The sequence below is a fragment of the Nicotiana tabacum genome, chromosome 23, assembly GCF_000715075.1.
Source record: "Nicotiana tabacum cultivar K326 chromosome 23, ASM71507v2, whole genome shotgun sequence".
Taxonomy (NCBI): Eukaryota; Viridiplantae; Streptophyta; class Magnoliopsida; order Solanales; family Solanaceae; genus Nicotiana; species Nicotiana tabacum.
In genome coordinates this window covers 88,988,266-89,003,703 of record NC_134102.1, presented here as the reverse complement: position 1 = coordinate 89,003,703, position 15,438 = coordinate 88,988,266, and the positions used below count along the sequence as shown (strand labels likewise).

General features: G+C 37.2%; 1 protein-coding gene across 3 annotated transcripts; it reads right to left on the bottom strand.

Annotated features, from left to right (window-relative positions):
• Window positions 1-3,973: 3,973 nt before the first annotated feature.
• Window positions 3,974-13,740, bottom strand: LOC107808460 (E3 ubiquitin-protein ligase At1g12760-like). 3 transcript variants are annotated; one of them, XM_075246624.1, is made up of 5 exons: window positions 13,506-13,740; window positions 11,319-12,139; window positions 10,294-10,419; window positions 9,921-10,197; window positions 3,974-4,574 (listed from the first exon to the last, which is right to left on the bottom strand). In XM_075246624.1, the coding sequence occupies exons 2-5, from the start codon at window positions 11,978-11,980 to the stop codon at window positions 4,371-4,373; spliced, it is 1,269 nt and encodes a 422-aa protein (XP_075102725.1). In that variant the 5' UTR covers window positions 11,981-12,139; window positions 13,506-13,740; the 3' UTR covers window positions 3,974-4,370. The 3 variants fall into 3 exon arrangements, with proteins under 3 accessions (XP_075102725.1, XP_075102724.1, XP_075102726.1); XM_075246623.1 differs by lacking the exon at window positions 13,506-13,740 and adding an exon at window positions 13,407-13,490; XM_075246625.1 differs by lacking the exon at window positions 13,506-13,740 and adding an exon at window positions 12,454-12,613.
• Window positions 13,741-15,438: the final 1,698 nt, after the last annotated feature.

Here is a 15,438-nt window from a genome sequence, read left to right as displayed (position 1 = left end):
ATAAACGGATCAGAATAAAGATCCTCCAAAAGGAAGGATGAATCTGGCCTAGAGTTATTTGGTATTGCCGACAAAAGTCAACAATAACAGGGTCGAGAGGTCCTAACATAAATGGGTAGGTATACACACTTAAGAACCCTTCCACATGTGTGGTAATATCGTCGTCGGAAGTCGGAATCACCACTTCCTTATTGCCCCAGTTACAATCTGCCTTCAACTGTTCAAGTTGCTTTTTGGTTATCAAGCATAAATATCTCGATACCGGTTCGCATCGACCGGGAACCAGCGTGCCTTTGTTGAGCTTGAAATCAGAGGTAAGAAGGCATATTTTGGGAACACACTCATCTGGTCGTGGCTCCGCCAGTGTTTTATTGACGGTGGGCTGCGAAGAAGAGGCCTCTCCTTTTTGAGGAACGGTCTTTGATGTTTTCATCATTTTCCTTGAACTTAGAAGAAAGGAATAAAAGGGGGTATGATGTTTCAAAGGAAGATTTTTTGTAGTGAAAAACACAGAAGGAAAATTTCACACAAACAAATTCAGAAAAAATGGGAAGATGCTTAGAAAATTTTGATCAGAGAATGTAAAGGTGATTAATGGTAGAAAAATGGATATTTATAGGTTCAGCGGTGGCGGTTCAATCTTGGTAATGGTCGATCGTCGCCTGACACACATTAAATGCTTCGGTAAACCGACGGGACCGCTATCACATACGTCACGATCGAACTCGATGCACACGTCAGTGTACGTCTAACCGTACTGGTGGAAAATCGTTTCATCCTTTCCGAGAAACGAGGGGACTATCTGTGTACGGTCAAAACCGATTAAGTCAGTCGTACGAACTGGTCGAGATGATAATACTTCGATCAAAGGGTATCTGCGTGACGACAGGTCGAGGTTCGAAGTAAGGGCGTCAAGCTTCGAGCTCTAAGACCAATCAATGACAAGCTTGGTATCATTATCGAGCTCATATCCAAATCGAACTACGAGGCAAAGCGAAGATTATCGAAGATGCATAGACCGACCAACATTCACCCCGAATATCGAGACTCCAAGTCAGAATCGAGCTCGAACCAAGGCCAAGGGCTCGATCCAATACCGAGCTCGAGCCAGTATCGAGCTCACAGACTAGAGTCGTTGCAACGGCACTAGGTGAGAGAATCTTGGCGAGAATCGAGGAAAAAATAATTCATCATGAGTTCTCCACTATATATTTTTATTATAGATAAAGTAGGATCCCTCTACTATAAAGAGGGGAATTCTTGTAAGCATAGGGACACATGGTAACAAAGACAACTTTAGAGAGATTAACACTTTTGGGCTCATTTACATTGTCTTGTTCATCAACATTTCTTTTTTCTCTACCTTATATTTCATTCCATTTGTCAAGAATACATATATTTCTATTTCACTCCACAATTTGTACCAAGTTATATCACGTATCCTTAGAACTATGCACAAATTTAACTCTATACAATTTTTCGGGTAAACAATATTTTTAAAGAAATAAGTTTATAATGTAGTATAAATAGGTATATTCTATTAATTTTTGTAATTAACCATTTTTAGTTCAGAGTTGAATCGAGAATGGGCCGAGGTTCCAATTGATCCTATTTTTGTTAAATTTCAGCCTTTTAACTCTCTCTTTTTTCAAAAATGTAAGCTGATTCCTTTTTTCATCAATAGGTATAAGAAACTAGTATTATTTTATCTCTCTATATTTCTTATTTGGCTCCTAAATGATCTTGTTCATGCATGACTATCCACGGTTTACAATATATTCACACATTGCCAATTCGTTCACACTTTACGATATGGCTTTCTGAAGTTTAAACTTTAAAGTTCAAATTTCAGATCGTGTCCAGAAATTTTAATCTTATGTACTGAATTTTAAATTAGTAATTAAGAAATTCAGGAATTTCAATTAGTAGCTCAAAAATTTAGGACACTAAATCTTGAATTTTAAATTAGTAGCTCAAAAATTCAGAATACAAAAATTCTAAATATTTTGTCCTGAAATTTGGTAAATTGGTTAATCGGTAAATACATTATAGATTATAGATATATTTTAAATAGCAAACCTTAAAAGTGACTACTCGTGCACTTCGCCTTATCAACAATATAAATGTATGTACATTTTATTTTTACAATGAGGCCGAGGCCGCCGCATGAAAATGCCACTAGCAGCCTCAACTCAAAGGTGCAGATTGACCTCTCTGCATTCATTTATCCATATTTAACTTAGGCACGTGGGAAAGGCGTACTCTACTTGTGGCTCGGTGCGTTGGTTACAGGTTTGTTTAATACTTTCTTCGTTTTAATTTATGTGAACTTATTTTCTTTTTAGTCCATGTCAAAAAAAAGGGTTAATTTCACTGATGGTCATTGAACTATCTTTCAATTTCACTAAAGTCATATAACTATTTTTTGTCACTTAAAAGTAACTAAACCTTATCATTGTCACTTAAAAGTCATTTTGCCTCAAACCCCTACCATAAATATGACATGGCATTAAATTTTATGATAAAAATTTAAAAATATATGCCACATAAGCTAACATGGGTCATACCCATTTTAGATCCATTTATCCTTTAATGTGATTTGATCCATAATCCAAATGAGTTTCGATAAAAAAAAATATTAATTCCACATTAGTTTCAATCACATTAAAGGATAAATGGATCTAAAATGGGTATGACCCATGTTAGCTTATGTGGCATATATTTTTAAATTTTTATCATAAAATTTAATGCCATGTCATATTTATGGTAGGGGTTTGAGGCAAAATAATTTTTAAGTGACAATGATAAAGTTTAGTTACTTTTAAGTGATAAAAAATAGTTATATGACTTTAGTGAAATTGAAAGATAGTTCAATGACCATCAGTGAAATTAACCCTCAAAAAGAATGACCCATTTTCTTATTTGGAAACAATTTACCTTTATGCAATGATTTATAGCCACACAAAATATATGTGCCTCATTTTACACCTTAAATTTAAAAGTTTACCTTCTTTTCTTAAACTCCGTGCCCAGTATTGATTCGATCGGAAAGCTATACTTGTCAACTCATGTTCCAGTATCATGTTATTATCATGTAATTCCTTCAAGGCTAACACAGAGAGTAGATGAAAACTAAAATAAATTTGAAAATAACCTGCTTCGATTTTTCCCCCGCAACAATCGAATATTGAAGAAATTTTTTGAGGAAATAAGTATTTGTATATGTGTGTGCATAGTCTATTTTTTTGGTCTGTTTTGGTATCCTAATTTGTACTGAACACCCCCATGGTTAATATATATGTTACCTTATCTTTGAAAGAGAGGACTTGAGTTCAAATGTAACATTTTACCCATAGTAGAACTAACTATCATAGTTAATTCACATACAGACGACAGCTTTTGGACGAAAATAAAGAGAAAAGAAGATTCACTCTCTCTCTCAAGGTTTCAAGGAAGATTGAAGAATTTCCGGGAGCTTTTTCTAAGCTTCATTTTTCTTATCTTGGATTATGAATATGTTGATTATGAAGTAACTTTCTTGTAGCTGAGTTTTGGTTAAACTTATTAGTATGATTTAACTATGTGATAATTTTTCTGTTCATCTTATGTGTTTGACTGATTCATTGAGGAGCTTCTTGATCTAAAAATCGCAAAACAAATATTCCAATTGCTCCACTGCTTGAATTGGGTAGTAGAAATTTCTTATGATGAATTGGGTTATATTACAGTAGTAATATATGCATTCGAAAGAAGTCAATATCAACCATACAGAATTGCTTAAACACGTTTTATGGACATACGCCAGTATGTTGAAACTAAATCTCCAAAATGTGCTTCCAAGTATGCAATTGAAGGAATAGAATGGAAAGACAGAGATATTTCCTCAAGTCCATTTCCACCCTCGAACAAAAATAGTTACAACTCTCCAACGAGAGGTTAAAATGGTGAGAAAACATAACTACGATTGATGCCCTTTCTTGCAAATATAATCCTTTGCATTTTCACTGTCACTTAATTACAGGAAAAGTAAAAGCCAACATGGCTGTTGAGTGTTGACAACCAGCAAACTTTTTGACATAGACTACATGTTTATGAAATGCTAATACCATCATGTATTTAGTAATTGGCATTGCACGCCAAATTTTCACATCAATACCACCGTGGAAAAAATGCCATCTTGCTTTCTACTAGTACTAACCCAGCAATCTCATCACCTCACAGATTTTGCAACACAAGTATAAATCTAACAAGCTAACAACTTTTAGCCCAAAATAACATCAGAAAAGTGACGGAAGAAATGAAAATATATGAAGGCAACTACTATTCCTTTAAAAAGCATCTCTATACTAGCATGTGGACAGGGTGACAACTTAAAATGCGGAACTCTGACGCAAATTTGCAGTTGCTTCAGTAAGAGAGCTCAAAAGGGTCTCACCAACCTCAGCTTTGCAAAGCGGACATGTGTTGTTGATTTTCAGCCACTTATCCACGCAGTCCTTGTGGAAGAAATGAGAACAGGGTAACTCCCTCAACTCATCATTGTTCACATACTTTGCCAAGCAAATGCAACATGCCTGTGAAACCAAAGGGTTAAATAATTATTAAGTTGAATTGGTGAAAATAATTCAAAGGGTCACATGCCCTTCGACTAGTCCAATTTCTTTTGGGGTGTACACTGTTAAGTGTAGAACAAGTGCTTTTCCAGCAGCAATGGCATGCATCCTCTGTGATCTCTACAGTGTTTATACATTATACCTAAGGTTAAGAATCTATACATTTTCTATAAATTTTCCAATAACAATTGTGTTGGTGTGACATCAAGCAACGCCCAGCAAAAGAAAAATAAATAGTATATGACATCAAGCAACAGAAAATGAAAAAATTCATAATCAAAAGCATTGTGACAACAGGGTTGAGCTAAAAGTTTTGTTTTGGAAGACGATGCAACAACAACAACAACAACAACATACCAGCGTATTCCCACAAGTGGGGTCTGGGGAGGGTAGTATGTACGCAGGCCTAACCCCTAATCTGTGAAGGTTAGAGGCTATTTCCGGAAGACCCTCTGCTCAATAATTTTGGAAGACAATGGTCTCTGCATTATCAGCAGATCATGACAGCTCTGAAATTCAGAACATTCTAAGGCATATGAGAAGCATACTGGCTTTCTACTTTTGATAGTAAGTTGCAGTGCTGCACTATGGATATACTGGAGTCAAAATATTCCCACGTATTTAGGCCAAATTCCCAAACATACTTCTCCGTCCACAGTATGATCTCAAGTGGAACCTACATTCCCATACTGCTAACCGATATACCTATTTTCACGTCTGTAATTTCTTAGTGGATGACCAGAAGGCTTCACTACCAACTATGGACATCTGTTAACGTATTATCCAGAACAGCTCACAAACAGATTATGCGAAGATGGACAGAGAAACCAAATTATCACCAACTCACACTGTGACCTATAGTGTCAAGGGGCCGGGCCGGGCCGGGCGGGGTAGAGGAAAAGGGAACCGGCCGGTTTCCGGCTATTTTTTACCGGGTTTACCGGTTCCGGGCTTCCCCGGTGCAAAATTTAACCGGAACAGTCCGGGCCTAATGGGCCGTGCCGGGTCGGGCTTTTTTTTTGGTATAGCAATCGTAATTTATACTAAGATAAAGTAAAAATGTAAAACATTAAAAATTAACGTATAAAAAGAATGTTTGAACAAATTTCAAAGGCTTTAAAAGCCTTATATTTGAAAAATTCATTACGAATTTAAGATAATACAATGAACATGAAAAAAATATAACTTATAGTATAAATCTTATACTGGAGTGTTGATAACTTGATATGTAAGGATCAAACTTCAAAGGCTTTCATAGTTTCATTTAAAATTTTCATTGCATAATAATACTTCAAATTAATCTAACAAACTAAAACATTAAGCTTAAATAAGTCTAATAATTTTAAAATAACACAAATTGTATCAAATCAACTTAAATACGAATTTTTGGAGGACGCTCAAGACAACTCTTCATATGCCTCCTTAAACAACATGTGTCCTCCCACTTTCGACGAAAATTTAAGACTCGACCACAGTTCTTGCACTTTACTTTGCGAACTTCTTCATTTTCTTCTACCATCTCAAAGTGTTCCCAAACATATGAGCGCACTCTAGAAGCACGGGGCATGATTTAACTTGAATTGAGAATTTGGGTTTGAGAATTGAGAGATGAGTGAAGAAATGAAGAAGAAGGGGGGTCTATTAATAGTTTTTCAAAGGGCTAAATTAGTAAATAATAAGTGTTATTTTTGAAAAAAAATGCCCAAAAAAGGCTATTCTTGCAAATTAGCCGTTGGGCAACACTCAAATGGCAGCTAACAGTTGCCAAACGGACAACGTTATAAAATTTATAAAAAAAAAATCAAAATAGCCATTGAACCAGTCCGGGCCGGTTAACCGGTTCCCAAATGACTTGACCATAACGGGTCGTACCGGTACAGTTAACCGGTACCAAAAATCTACCCGCCACAAGCCGGTCCCCGTCCCAACCCAGCCCAGCCCCCTAACTACCGGTCCGGTCCGGTCTAAAACCGGTCAGGGCCAGTCCGGCCCGTTTGACACCTATAATATGACCGGACCTGATGCAAAGCCAAGTGCAGATATCGACATACATAAGGACTTATTTCCATGAATAATTATCTCCAGTTGTTCAGCATAATTTATCGATTGATTGCTGCGAGCGTTTTTAATTTACAGGCACTTTCTCAAAATTCCAATTTTGATCCTAACGTTGGAATTGAGCTTGCAGTAGTAATTTAGCAGTTTCTCCAGGAAGCTAGGAAGTGATATATAAGGACATGTACAGCAAGTTGTTAGAAGTGAGTGTAGCAATCGACTCATCACTGGTTAGCTCATGAGCGAATGCAATTAGCTCATGAGCGAATGCAATTAACTCTATACTATTTCAGTCTTGAAAAAGGTCATGTGTCCCCACAATTTGGATAATTCTGGATGTAGGATAGTTTCAGGTTAATATGTGATTTTTTCACCCAATACTTTCTCTCAACTCCTACTCCATTTTCTGCAACCCTACCCTTAGCTTTAGCATAAGTCTCCACCTACTATTTGCCCTTCACATCTTTCTTCTCCCATGATTCAGCAATTACAATGCCACTCACCCTGAGAGCCTCCAGCAAGTTTTTGCTTCTAAATATTTATTACTTGGAACTAAAGGTGCTAGAAATTGGAAGGATTGAGAAGGGGTGTATGTGTGTTGTGCGTTTTTTTTTTGGGGGGGGAAGTTAATCACAAGTGCACTTCGCCAACCAATTCTACTAGAATAAGCACTAAATGAGGGGGGGAAAAACAGCACATTCAGTAACTCGGTTTATAGAAGAGGATTAATAAATGACAGTTTCAGTTCAGCAGAAAGGTTGGTTTTTATTGAGTAGGACATGCCTCTGGTGTATAAATTAGACATTGAAAAGGTGTACTATCATGTGAATAGGAGCTTCCCAATATATTTGCTCTGGAAACCATCTCCTAGTTTAACCTTCACTAGTTTGACACCGACTAGGCAGGAAATAAAAAGCATAGATGATGGAAGGTTCACATATGGCTGCTGTGCTTCTCTTGGACCTAAATCTTCTTGAAGCTCCAAAGAATGTGATTACTCGTTCAAGCACCGAGTTAGAATATAGGGGCTTGGCAGCTGCCAGCCTGAAACAGCTGAGCTACCACGGTTACAAAATCTTTTCCGAAAGCTTGGAGAAGTGCTTCCTCAAGCTCCAAAACTGTGGTGTGATAACCTCACTGCTAGCAGGCAGCAAGCCAGCAAATCCTATTTCTCATACTTGAAAAAAAACATATTGAACTTGACTAACATTTAGTTCAAGAAAAAGTTATTGCTAAGGGCCTTGAGGTCCGCTACACCAGCTCCATCAATCAATATATTATAATATATATATATATATATATATATATATATATATATATATATATGTGTGTGTGTGTGTGTGTGTGTGTGTGTGTGTGTGTGTATAAAATAATTGGATCTGACAATGATGAAAATGTTAATATTTCTAGTTAGGAGCTTGGCAAAAGACACCACTTGGATTGAGAGAATTCACAGCCCAAAATATTTAACACCAATACATAGCAAAGGATCTTAAAAAAATGTGGACAAGACAAAGTGGCAATTTGCTTTTGGGAGACAATTATAATCTCCCAACCAAAGGTAAAATGGAATCTCCAGTTTGTAATTAAGTTAAAAAGTCAATCTGTTCGCCTCACTTTGGTAGAAAAGGCGGGGATGAAACAAGCCCAGCCTAAGCGGAAGAAAGCTTCTCAAAGATTGGTACTTTTTCATAGCAGAACAAAGCAACCAGATAAACAATCTGAGTGTAAGCAATTTTTAATGTTTCAGTTGGCTTGCATCTGCTTGAGGAAGAACCCAACAATGTATGCTTGCTGCAGGTTCAAGTGCTGAAGTGTATGATAAAGGGCCTTTGAAGGCAACGAACATGCATTCGTAGAATTTGAGACCTATTAGATGCTAAGTTGCTCAGACACGGGTGCGGGTGTCCGACACGGGTACGGATCTAGAGGTTGGATCTTTCAAGATGTAAATTTTAAGATTCGGGGATACGGATCCTAGTACGGATACGGGTGCGGGGATCCGGCTAAAAATAATTTTAAAAAATAAAAATCTCTAATTTATGAGAAATTTTATGGCATACTTACGTATAGCTTGTAAAGTGTGAATTTCCTTTTTATTCTCAAGTTGTAGATAAGTAAAAGATTGATTTCCTAGATAAGATATGCTATTTTCTTCAAATTTATTCTAGTTTTAGTTCTGATTTCGGTAATCAAATTGTATCTCGTCTCGAATTTTTCTGTCCGTCATGGTCAAAGTACCCAAAATTGTTTGACCAGATCCGGTACAGATCCCATACCCACACTCATACTAGTGTCGTGTCGACACGGGTGCGGCACCTAAACTGCCACGTCGGAGCAACTTAGATTAGATGTCATTTAGAGTCATGTATTTAATTTTATGGTTTGTACCGTTTGTCTAGACCCAAATACAACGGATAACACAACCCTTCATCTATTTTTGCTTCTCAAAATTTAGTTAACAAGACACTACAGCAATCATCTTAACATAGACAGTGGGAAAGAATGAATCTAGAGGAGGATTCTCTCTACGAAGAGGAAACAAGCCTATATAACTTTTTCTTCGTCATACTCATTTAAAATGCGAAGAATGTGGAATTTTAGAGTGTCATCAAAGGATTCCCCGGGGTTTTGCTCCATATGCCAGTAAGAAGTAATGCTAGAAGTTATACTCCGAACACCCAGGTATCAAAGTCCACAAAGTCTCAAGTACCACTACCAGAGGGATGGAGAAGAAAGGAAAGAACTACTGAATAAACGTCATAGTTTTTTCGAGCACTAGTGCCTTAGTGGCTCAATGGAACTGAGGAAAAGCAGCATAACAGGGTTCACATTCCATTCAGATGCAATCATCATTCTAAAGTAGGAAAAAAAAAACTTTGATATGTTAGCACAAAAGAAGCTCTGAAATGTTAGCCCTGGTTCAAACTCATGGGGCAAAACCAAACTAAGATCAATCCGAAGTAATCTGTTCATACCGCCAGCTAAAGCAAGAAGTCATATAAAGCACAGGGTATGACTTTGCAGAAACAGCAGTGGGAGAGAGAGAGACACACACACAGAGGGAGGGGGAGTTATTGGTAGGAAAATGAATATAAATAATTCTCTTTTTTCTTTCTTTTTCCCCATTTCAAATGGAGGATGGTGGAGGTTCAAGCTTGCAAAGTTTTTCATTCTTCAAAAGAGAATTTTTCCACTAAAACGGACACAAAAAAAACCAGAAAGAACTATGTCAGAATGGGATAAATTTACCGCATCTTCTCCTGATATGACACGCTCCTTTTCTGTTCCTGCAGCCACAATCCCACCTTCAGCAGCCTCTTTGTTGCCACTTTTGTTTTTCTTTACCTTAAATTTATAGGTCGGAAGAGCATTAATTGATTCTGGTGTGGCTCCTTTGTTTTGAGTCAGATCTTCTCTGAAGCCCATGACTGAAATAATGCAGGGGAGGCAGCAGCAGATTGTTGCACATAGAATAAATGGCATCGCATACCCGATACAGCTAAAGGTTAGAAATACTATACACAACCTGAGAATAAATAGAAACATGAGCAACTAGAATGCTGGTAGAGAAGAGAGAAAAGTACATATATACGCCAAAATGAGAACACTAATGAAACATCACCTGTACAAGTTAGGAGCCTCAGAGGAAGAAGAGTGACCGCCAAATATCCAGACATTGCCAACCACAAACCACACTGCAAAAAAGCAATCTAGTGCCATTTTAAAGTAGTCAACGAGTGCCTTTAACCTGCAATAGGGAAACGAGCTACTTTAGTACTCAATGCAACAGGACAGTGCTCCTGCCATCTTGTACATTAATTTCACTACAAGTTTCCAATACCAGATGAATGCAAAATAATGGAAAAGGAAGAACATTGTGAGGCAGATATTGTCATCCAACATCTATTAGACATTTAAGTATCAGTCACAATTAGTTGAAGAACATTATCAATGCCAAAAGCATTATTGAGTTACAAATATGGTCATGTCCTTGGTTCCAGAAATATTGGCCATCTGTGAAAGCCACTCAATATTTTGGCCTGAATCCCTTCAATCAAGTAAATTCACTCGCCACAAAACAGAAAGCATAAGGAACACACTTCCCACAGGTCAAAACAAGTTGCATATTTCCCAAAATATCAGACTGAATTACTTTGTCATGAATGTTATCTACCTGACAATGATACTCAATTTTGAAATTAACATATTGCTTCTCAAATATATAAATATTCCAAAATTCATGCTATGGGTACATGTTCCCTCTTTCAGTTGGTAAATGATGCCCATTTTCAGCCCCAACATGCTAATCATGCCTAGTCAAATCGTAGTGGTGTACATCAAATGAAGGGACTGTACACCATTACACATGTCCAGTCTTGCAACAGCACATGAAATGCAGGGTTAAGCTAAAACATACCAGAAATGAAAATTCCGGCTTTGAAATTTGTAAGACTTTAGAGGGGTGGTTAATTTTTATTTTTATTTTTTTTGAGAAAGGTAATATGCTTAGAGGAGTGGTTTAATAAGGACAAGTTTTACCAAGTTAGCAACACTATTATGCTTATTTCTTTTCTATTGCAATTTATGTGGATTATTACTATATGATAATTTTGAACTTCCCATATATGGAAAAGAAATAGAATGCACCTTCTGCTCCGTAGTCCACTACTTTGACCACCTATAGAAGGTGTACCAGTTGTCTGACGGCCTTCAACTTCTGAACTCCTTGTACTCGAGGAAGGTCTGGATGAGAGTTCAGTCTGCGAAGCACCCTGTGGCTGCTGAGATGAATCCTGATCTGAATTCTGGTTTCTGTGACGAAAACGCCAATAGAGAAGAGGAAGAATTGCTACACACCCAGATGCATAACCAACGATCCATTGGGATAGTGGAGCACGTGGGTGCTCATCCCTTGACATGGCCAACACTACAATTGCTGCAATTATTTGGCTCACTGTCAAGACTAATTCAATGGATATCCATAGCAAGGAATTCAGAGGACTCCGATGGCGGCTACGCCCATTTCCTCTTCGAACAAACGATGAGTTCCTCAAGTTTGATCTATTAGCAGAAGAAAATGCATGTTGTGAGACAGGCACTGCTGTGCTTGTTGATGGCTGATCTTCAGCTTGTACATGCAGCAAGTTATTGACTGGTCTATCATGGGGGTTGCTTGATGAGGATGCATCACTGCTACTCGTTATGTCAATAACATGCTCGTCATTGCTACGGTTATTTGCTTGCTCCATTAATAATTGGAACTGGTTAGTTTGGCTTTTCCGGTGTAGCCCTATCAAGGAACTGGCCATCTAAGTCCACTGACTGAGAGGTAAGTATTGAAAACATGGGATGCAAAAGTCTTAAACAGAAGTCTGACTTCAACAGAATGAAAAATTCTCTTCTCTTCACAATCAACCAGTTAATTCAGGGACTGCACCAGCTTCATATGAGAAGTCTAAGCAGTTATTCTGTTCAAAGTGCAACAAAAGTAGAATGGTAAGAATGTCTTCTCTCAACTTGAAAAGCATGACACTTCATCACCACGGGCTCAAAAGAAAAGGAAAAGGCAGGTAGGAAGCAAGAACACAATCAACCAGTCAACTTCAGCCAAAAGAAAAATTGTGATTTGTGTGGTATGGTGAGAGCTCAAAATGGAAAGAATAAAAATATAATTTAATAAGAAGATGAATAGAATGGTTATGCACAACTTTCCTCAGGGACTAAGCTAAGATACATTTCAATAAAAAATTATTTAATGAATGTCCAATATTGTCTTCATGACCTTTAAACTCAAAATTCAACAATTCAGCAACTCTACTTATATCAGGGACAATTTGATGATCAATCCACTAAGCATCGCCACAAATCTAATAGCCACCCCACTTGGCAAAAAACCAGCTCAACACTCCTGATGCTATATTGCTATCTCAAGAAACCCTGTAACAATCCTTAAATTATAATAGCAACATAATGTAACAAAAACCAACATGGTACTAGCGATACAAACATTAGCAACCACAACACAGAACCCAGTAATCAATGACGCACAAACACTATAGCATAATTTCACAGCCAGTCACATTAAGAAGAACACAAACTCACACACTAAAGGTTTTTCTCACTCATCCACTGCAATGCTACAACCAAGGGTGTGGCCAAGTGATCAATGAACTTGGAGGAGAACCATGAGGTCTCAGTTGGTTCAAATCCTAACGGAGGATAAAAACACTAAGTGATTTCTTCCCATCTACATAAACCTTGGTGGGCAAAGTTACCCGATACCTATGGTGGTCAGAGGTAGCGGATACCCGGTGGAATACTCGAGGTGCATGCTAACTGACCCAGACACCACCGTCATGATAAGTAACAGCAAACAAACACTAACTAGCAACATAGCTACTTCAATCCGTAATCCAAAACCAAATCCAGTAAGAACCCACTAATCAGCAACCAAATTAGAACAATATAGCAAAATTCACAGCCATAATCCCATTAACAAGAACCCTTCACAAAGTAAACCTAGTTCTTAGTCATCAACCAGAAATCCCCCAAATCCCCCACCAACACGTTGACCTTTATTAAGAATTAATCACTCCTAAAGAACAATAATTATAGCCAATGAAACAAATCAACAGATTAAAGCTAACAAATAAACAAAAGAAATAGCAATCAAATTTTTCACCAAATCTTTATGGGTTATATATATTATCAATTAATTTCTCTTTCTGGGTTTACCTATTAAATCAAATTCTTCGTGATCCGTTTCAATATTTTAACCTTTCTACAAAATCTTAATGTGTGTGTGTGTGTGTGTTTCAGAAATAGATTACTGACCTGTAGGTGTCCCGGGGGGGGGGGGGTGTAACACTAGCTGGTGTGTGTGTGTGTGTGTGTTTCAGCTGAAGTTTCTATGAATCGAAAGAAACGAAAAAATCCTTTTGGATTCACCACTCACTTTAACTCTCACAAGTCACGCGCTTTCTCTCCTTTGGTATTTTTATTTACCGTGTATATCTATCTATCTCTCTTTTTTCTTTAGGAGTAATAAATATATAATAAATAATAATATATGGCGTCAGCTGTTCCTGGCCCTTTTTCTTTGTTTCTTTCTTTTGTGAGCTTCGCTTCGTACGTATTTTGCTTTACGGTGTCATCAAAGAATTTTCCACAGATATTTTCTTATCTTTTTGTCTTTGGCTTTTCCCGATTCCCTTTCACTTTCTTTCTTTTTCTTTTTTGGTGATGAATTACGTATAAGTTAATCTCAGACCATATTTATTGTTTATATTTGGTGCTTCTTGGACCTCCCACTAGTTTAAAAAAATTAATTTTCAATTTGAAAAATACCTACGAAATAGTAGTGTTTGACCCTTCTCAATTAGTATTCCATAACTAGTCTTTTATTTGGTCAAATTCGGCATAACAACCTTTTAACCTTTGGGCTCTTTTTTCAATATTTTATAGTAAAAACTAGAGTAACTACTTTAATATTCTATTTTTATAGAATATAATAGGGGACAACGGTAGCTTGATGTCCTGCTATAATTCTATATATTTTGACGTTATTTATCCTATTTGCTTGTTGTTTGGATGCTAATTTGTGTGACAATTGAGCTTAATAGAGCTTATTCCACGTGTAGGAATGCATGGACCTGAATTGGGGAAAAGTTGCACGAAATAGTACATCAGATCTACAAAATGGAGCAATAAAAGAAGACGTACAAGGCATTGAAAAGTCATGGCCATAGACAGTGCAAGGCCTTGTTCAGGGCACTATCATTGGCGCTCCTGACAGTGCGTCGCGCAGAAATATTGGCGCCCCTAACAGTGCCTCGCCTAGAAATGTTGGTGCCTCTGACACTGCCTCGCACCAACGATGTTATTCGAGCCAATTTTGTTTCCTTCTTAATTTTGGGCATGTAGACGTTAACCCTACCTTATAAATACCTCCTAAACTTAGTTTTTAGCGGGGATGACACTATTGGAGAGGCTAAAGGTTACATAACACTCTAGAGCGCGGATCACAAGAGTTTTTCTCTTCGTTCTTCTTTAATTTATAGTTTAATGCTTTTGAATATTATTATGATTGTTTATACAATTATGAGTAGCTAAACTCTCTCATATAGGGTTTGATGGAACCTATTGAACAATGAACTCTTGCTACGTTTTAATATAATTTTGCCTTTGAATATCCTTACTTGTTCAACTACGTATTTATTGCTGTTGATTGAATGGTCATCGATTGACTGTGCCTATTTATTATGTGTTGCTTGAGAAAGGATATATTTAGGTGTTTGTTGAGCAACGTTACTCCTAAGGTATATGAGAGATCAATACGACGGGTTTAAAAGCGGGATTAGAGATAACGAAGCTTTGACGTGATCATAGTGAGCGGTGAAAAAGTGTGACCTAGCATAATTCGGGAGAGGAGAATATGAATAGTATATTATTGTAGTTGCTCGAAAGAGAATTACGATAAGTTGAGTGCTCACGATCAGTAGAGAATACTTAGGCGAAATTGTAGGAGACGTAGCGGAAGGATTCCGACAATTGAGGAAATCATAACTCTAGACCTCTCCATAATTTAGTCTCCAACCCTTAGTATCTTTAGTTGTTAATTTACTTCTTTAATTTGTTAGTTAATTAGTTAGACATAAGAATCTTAATATTTAACTTAGGAATTATTTGAGCTTGTCTTCTTAGTGATAATAAACAGTTATAGCTAAACCTTAGTTCTCTGTGGGATTTAACTCCGGACTTTTAGACC

What these genes read in the sequence shown, in the direction of transcription:
- LOC107808460 (XM_075246624.1), bottom strand. Translation starts at nt 11,980, where the DNA reads ATGGCCAGTTCCTTGATAGGGCTACACCGGAAAAGCCAAACTAACCAG. An exon ending in GAGGCTCCTAACTTGTACAG is followed by an intron (nt 10,198 to 10,293) that starts GTGATGTTTCAT and finishes ATTTATTCTCAG; the next exon opens with GTTGTGTATAGTATTTCTAA. An exon ending in TCATATCAGGAGAAGATGCG is followed by an intron (nt 4,575 to 9,920) that starts GTAAATTTATCC and finishes TTGGTTTCACAG; the next exon opens with GCATGTTGCATTTGCTTGGC.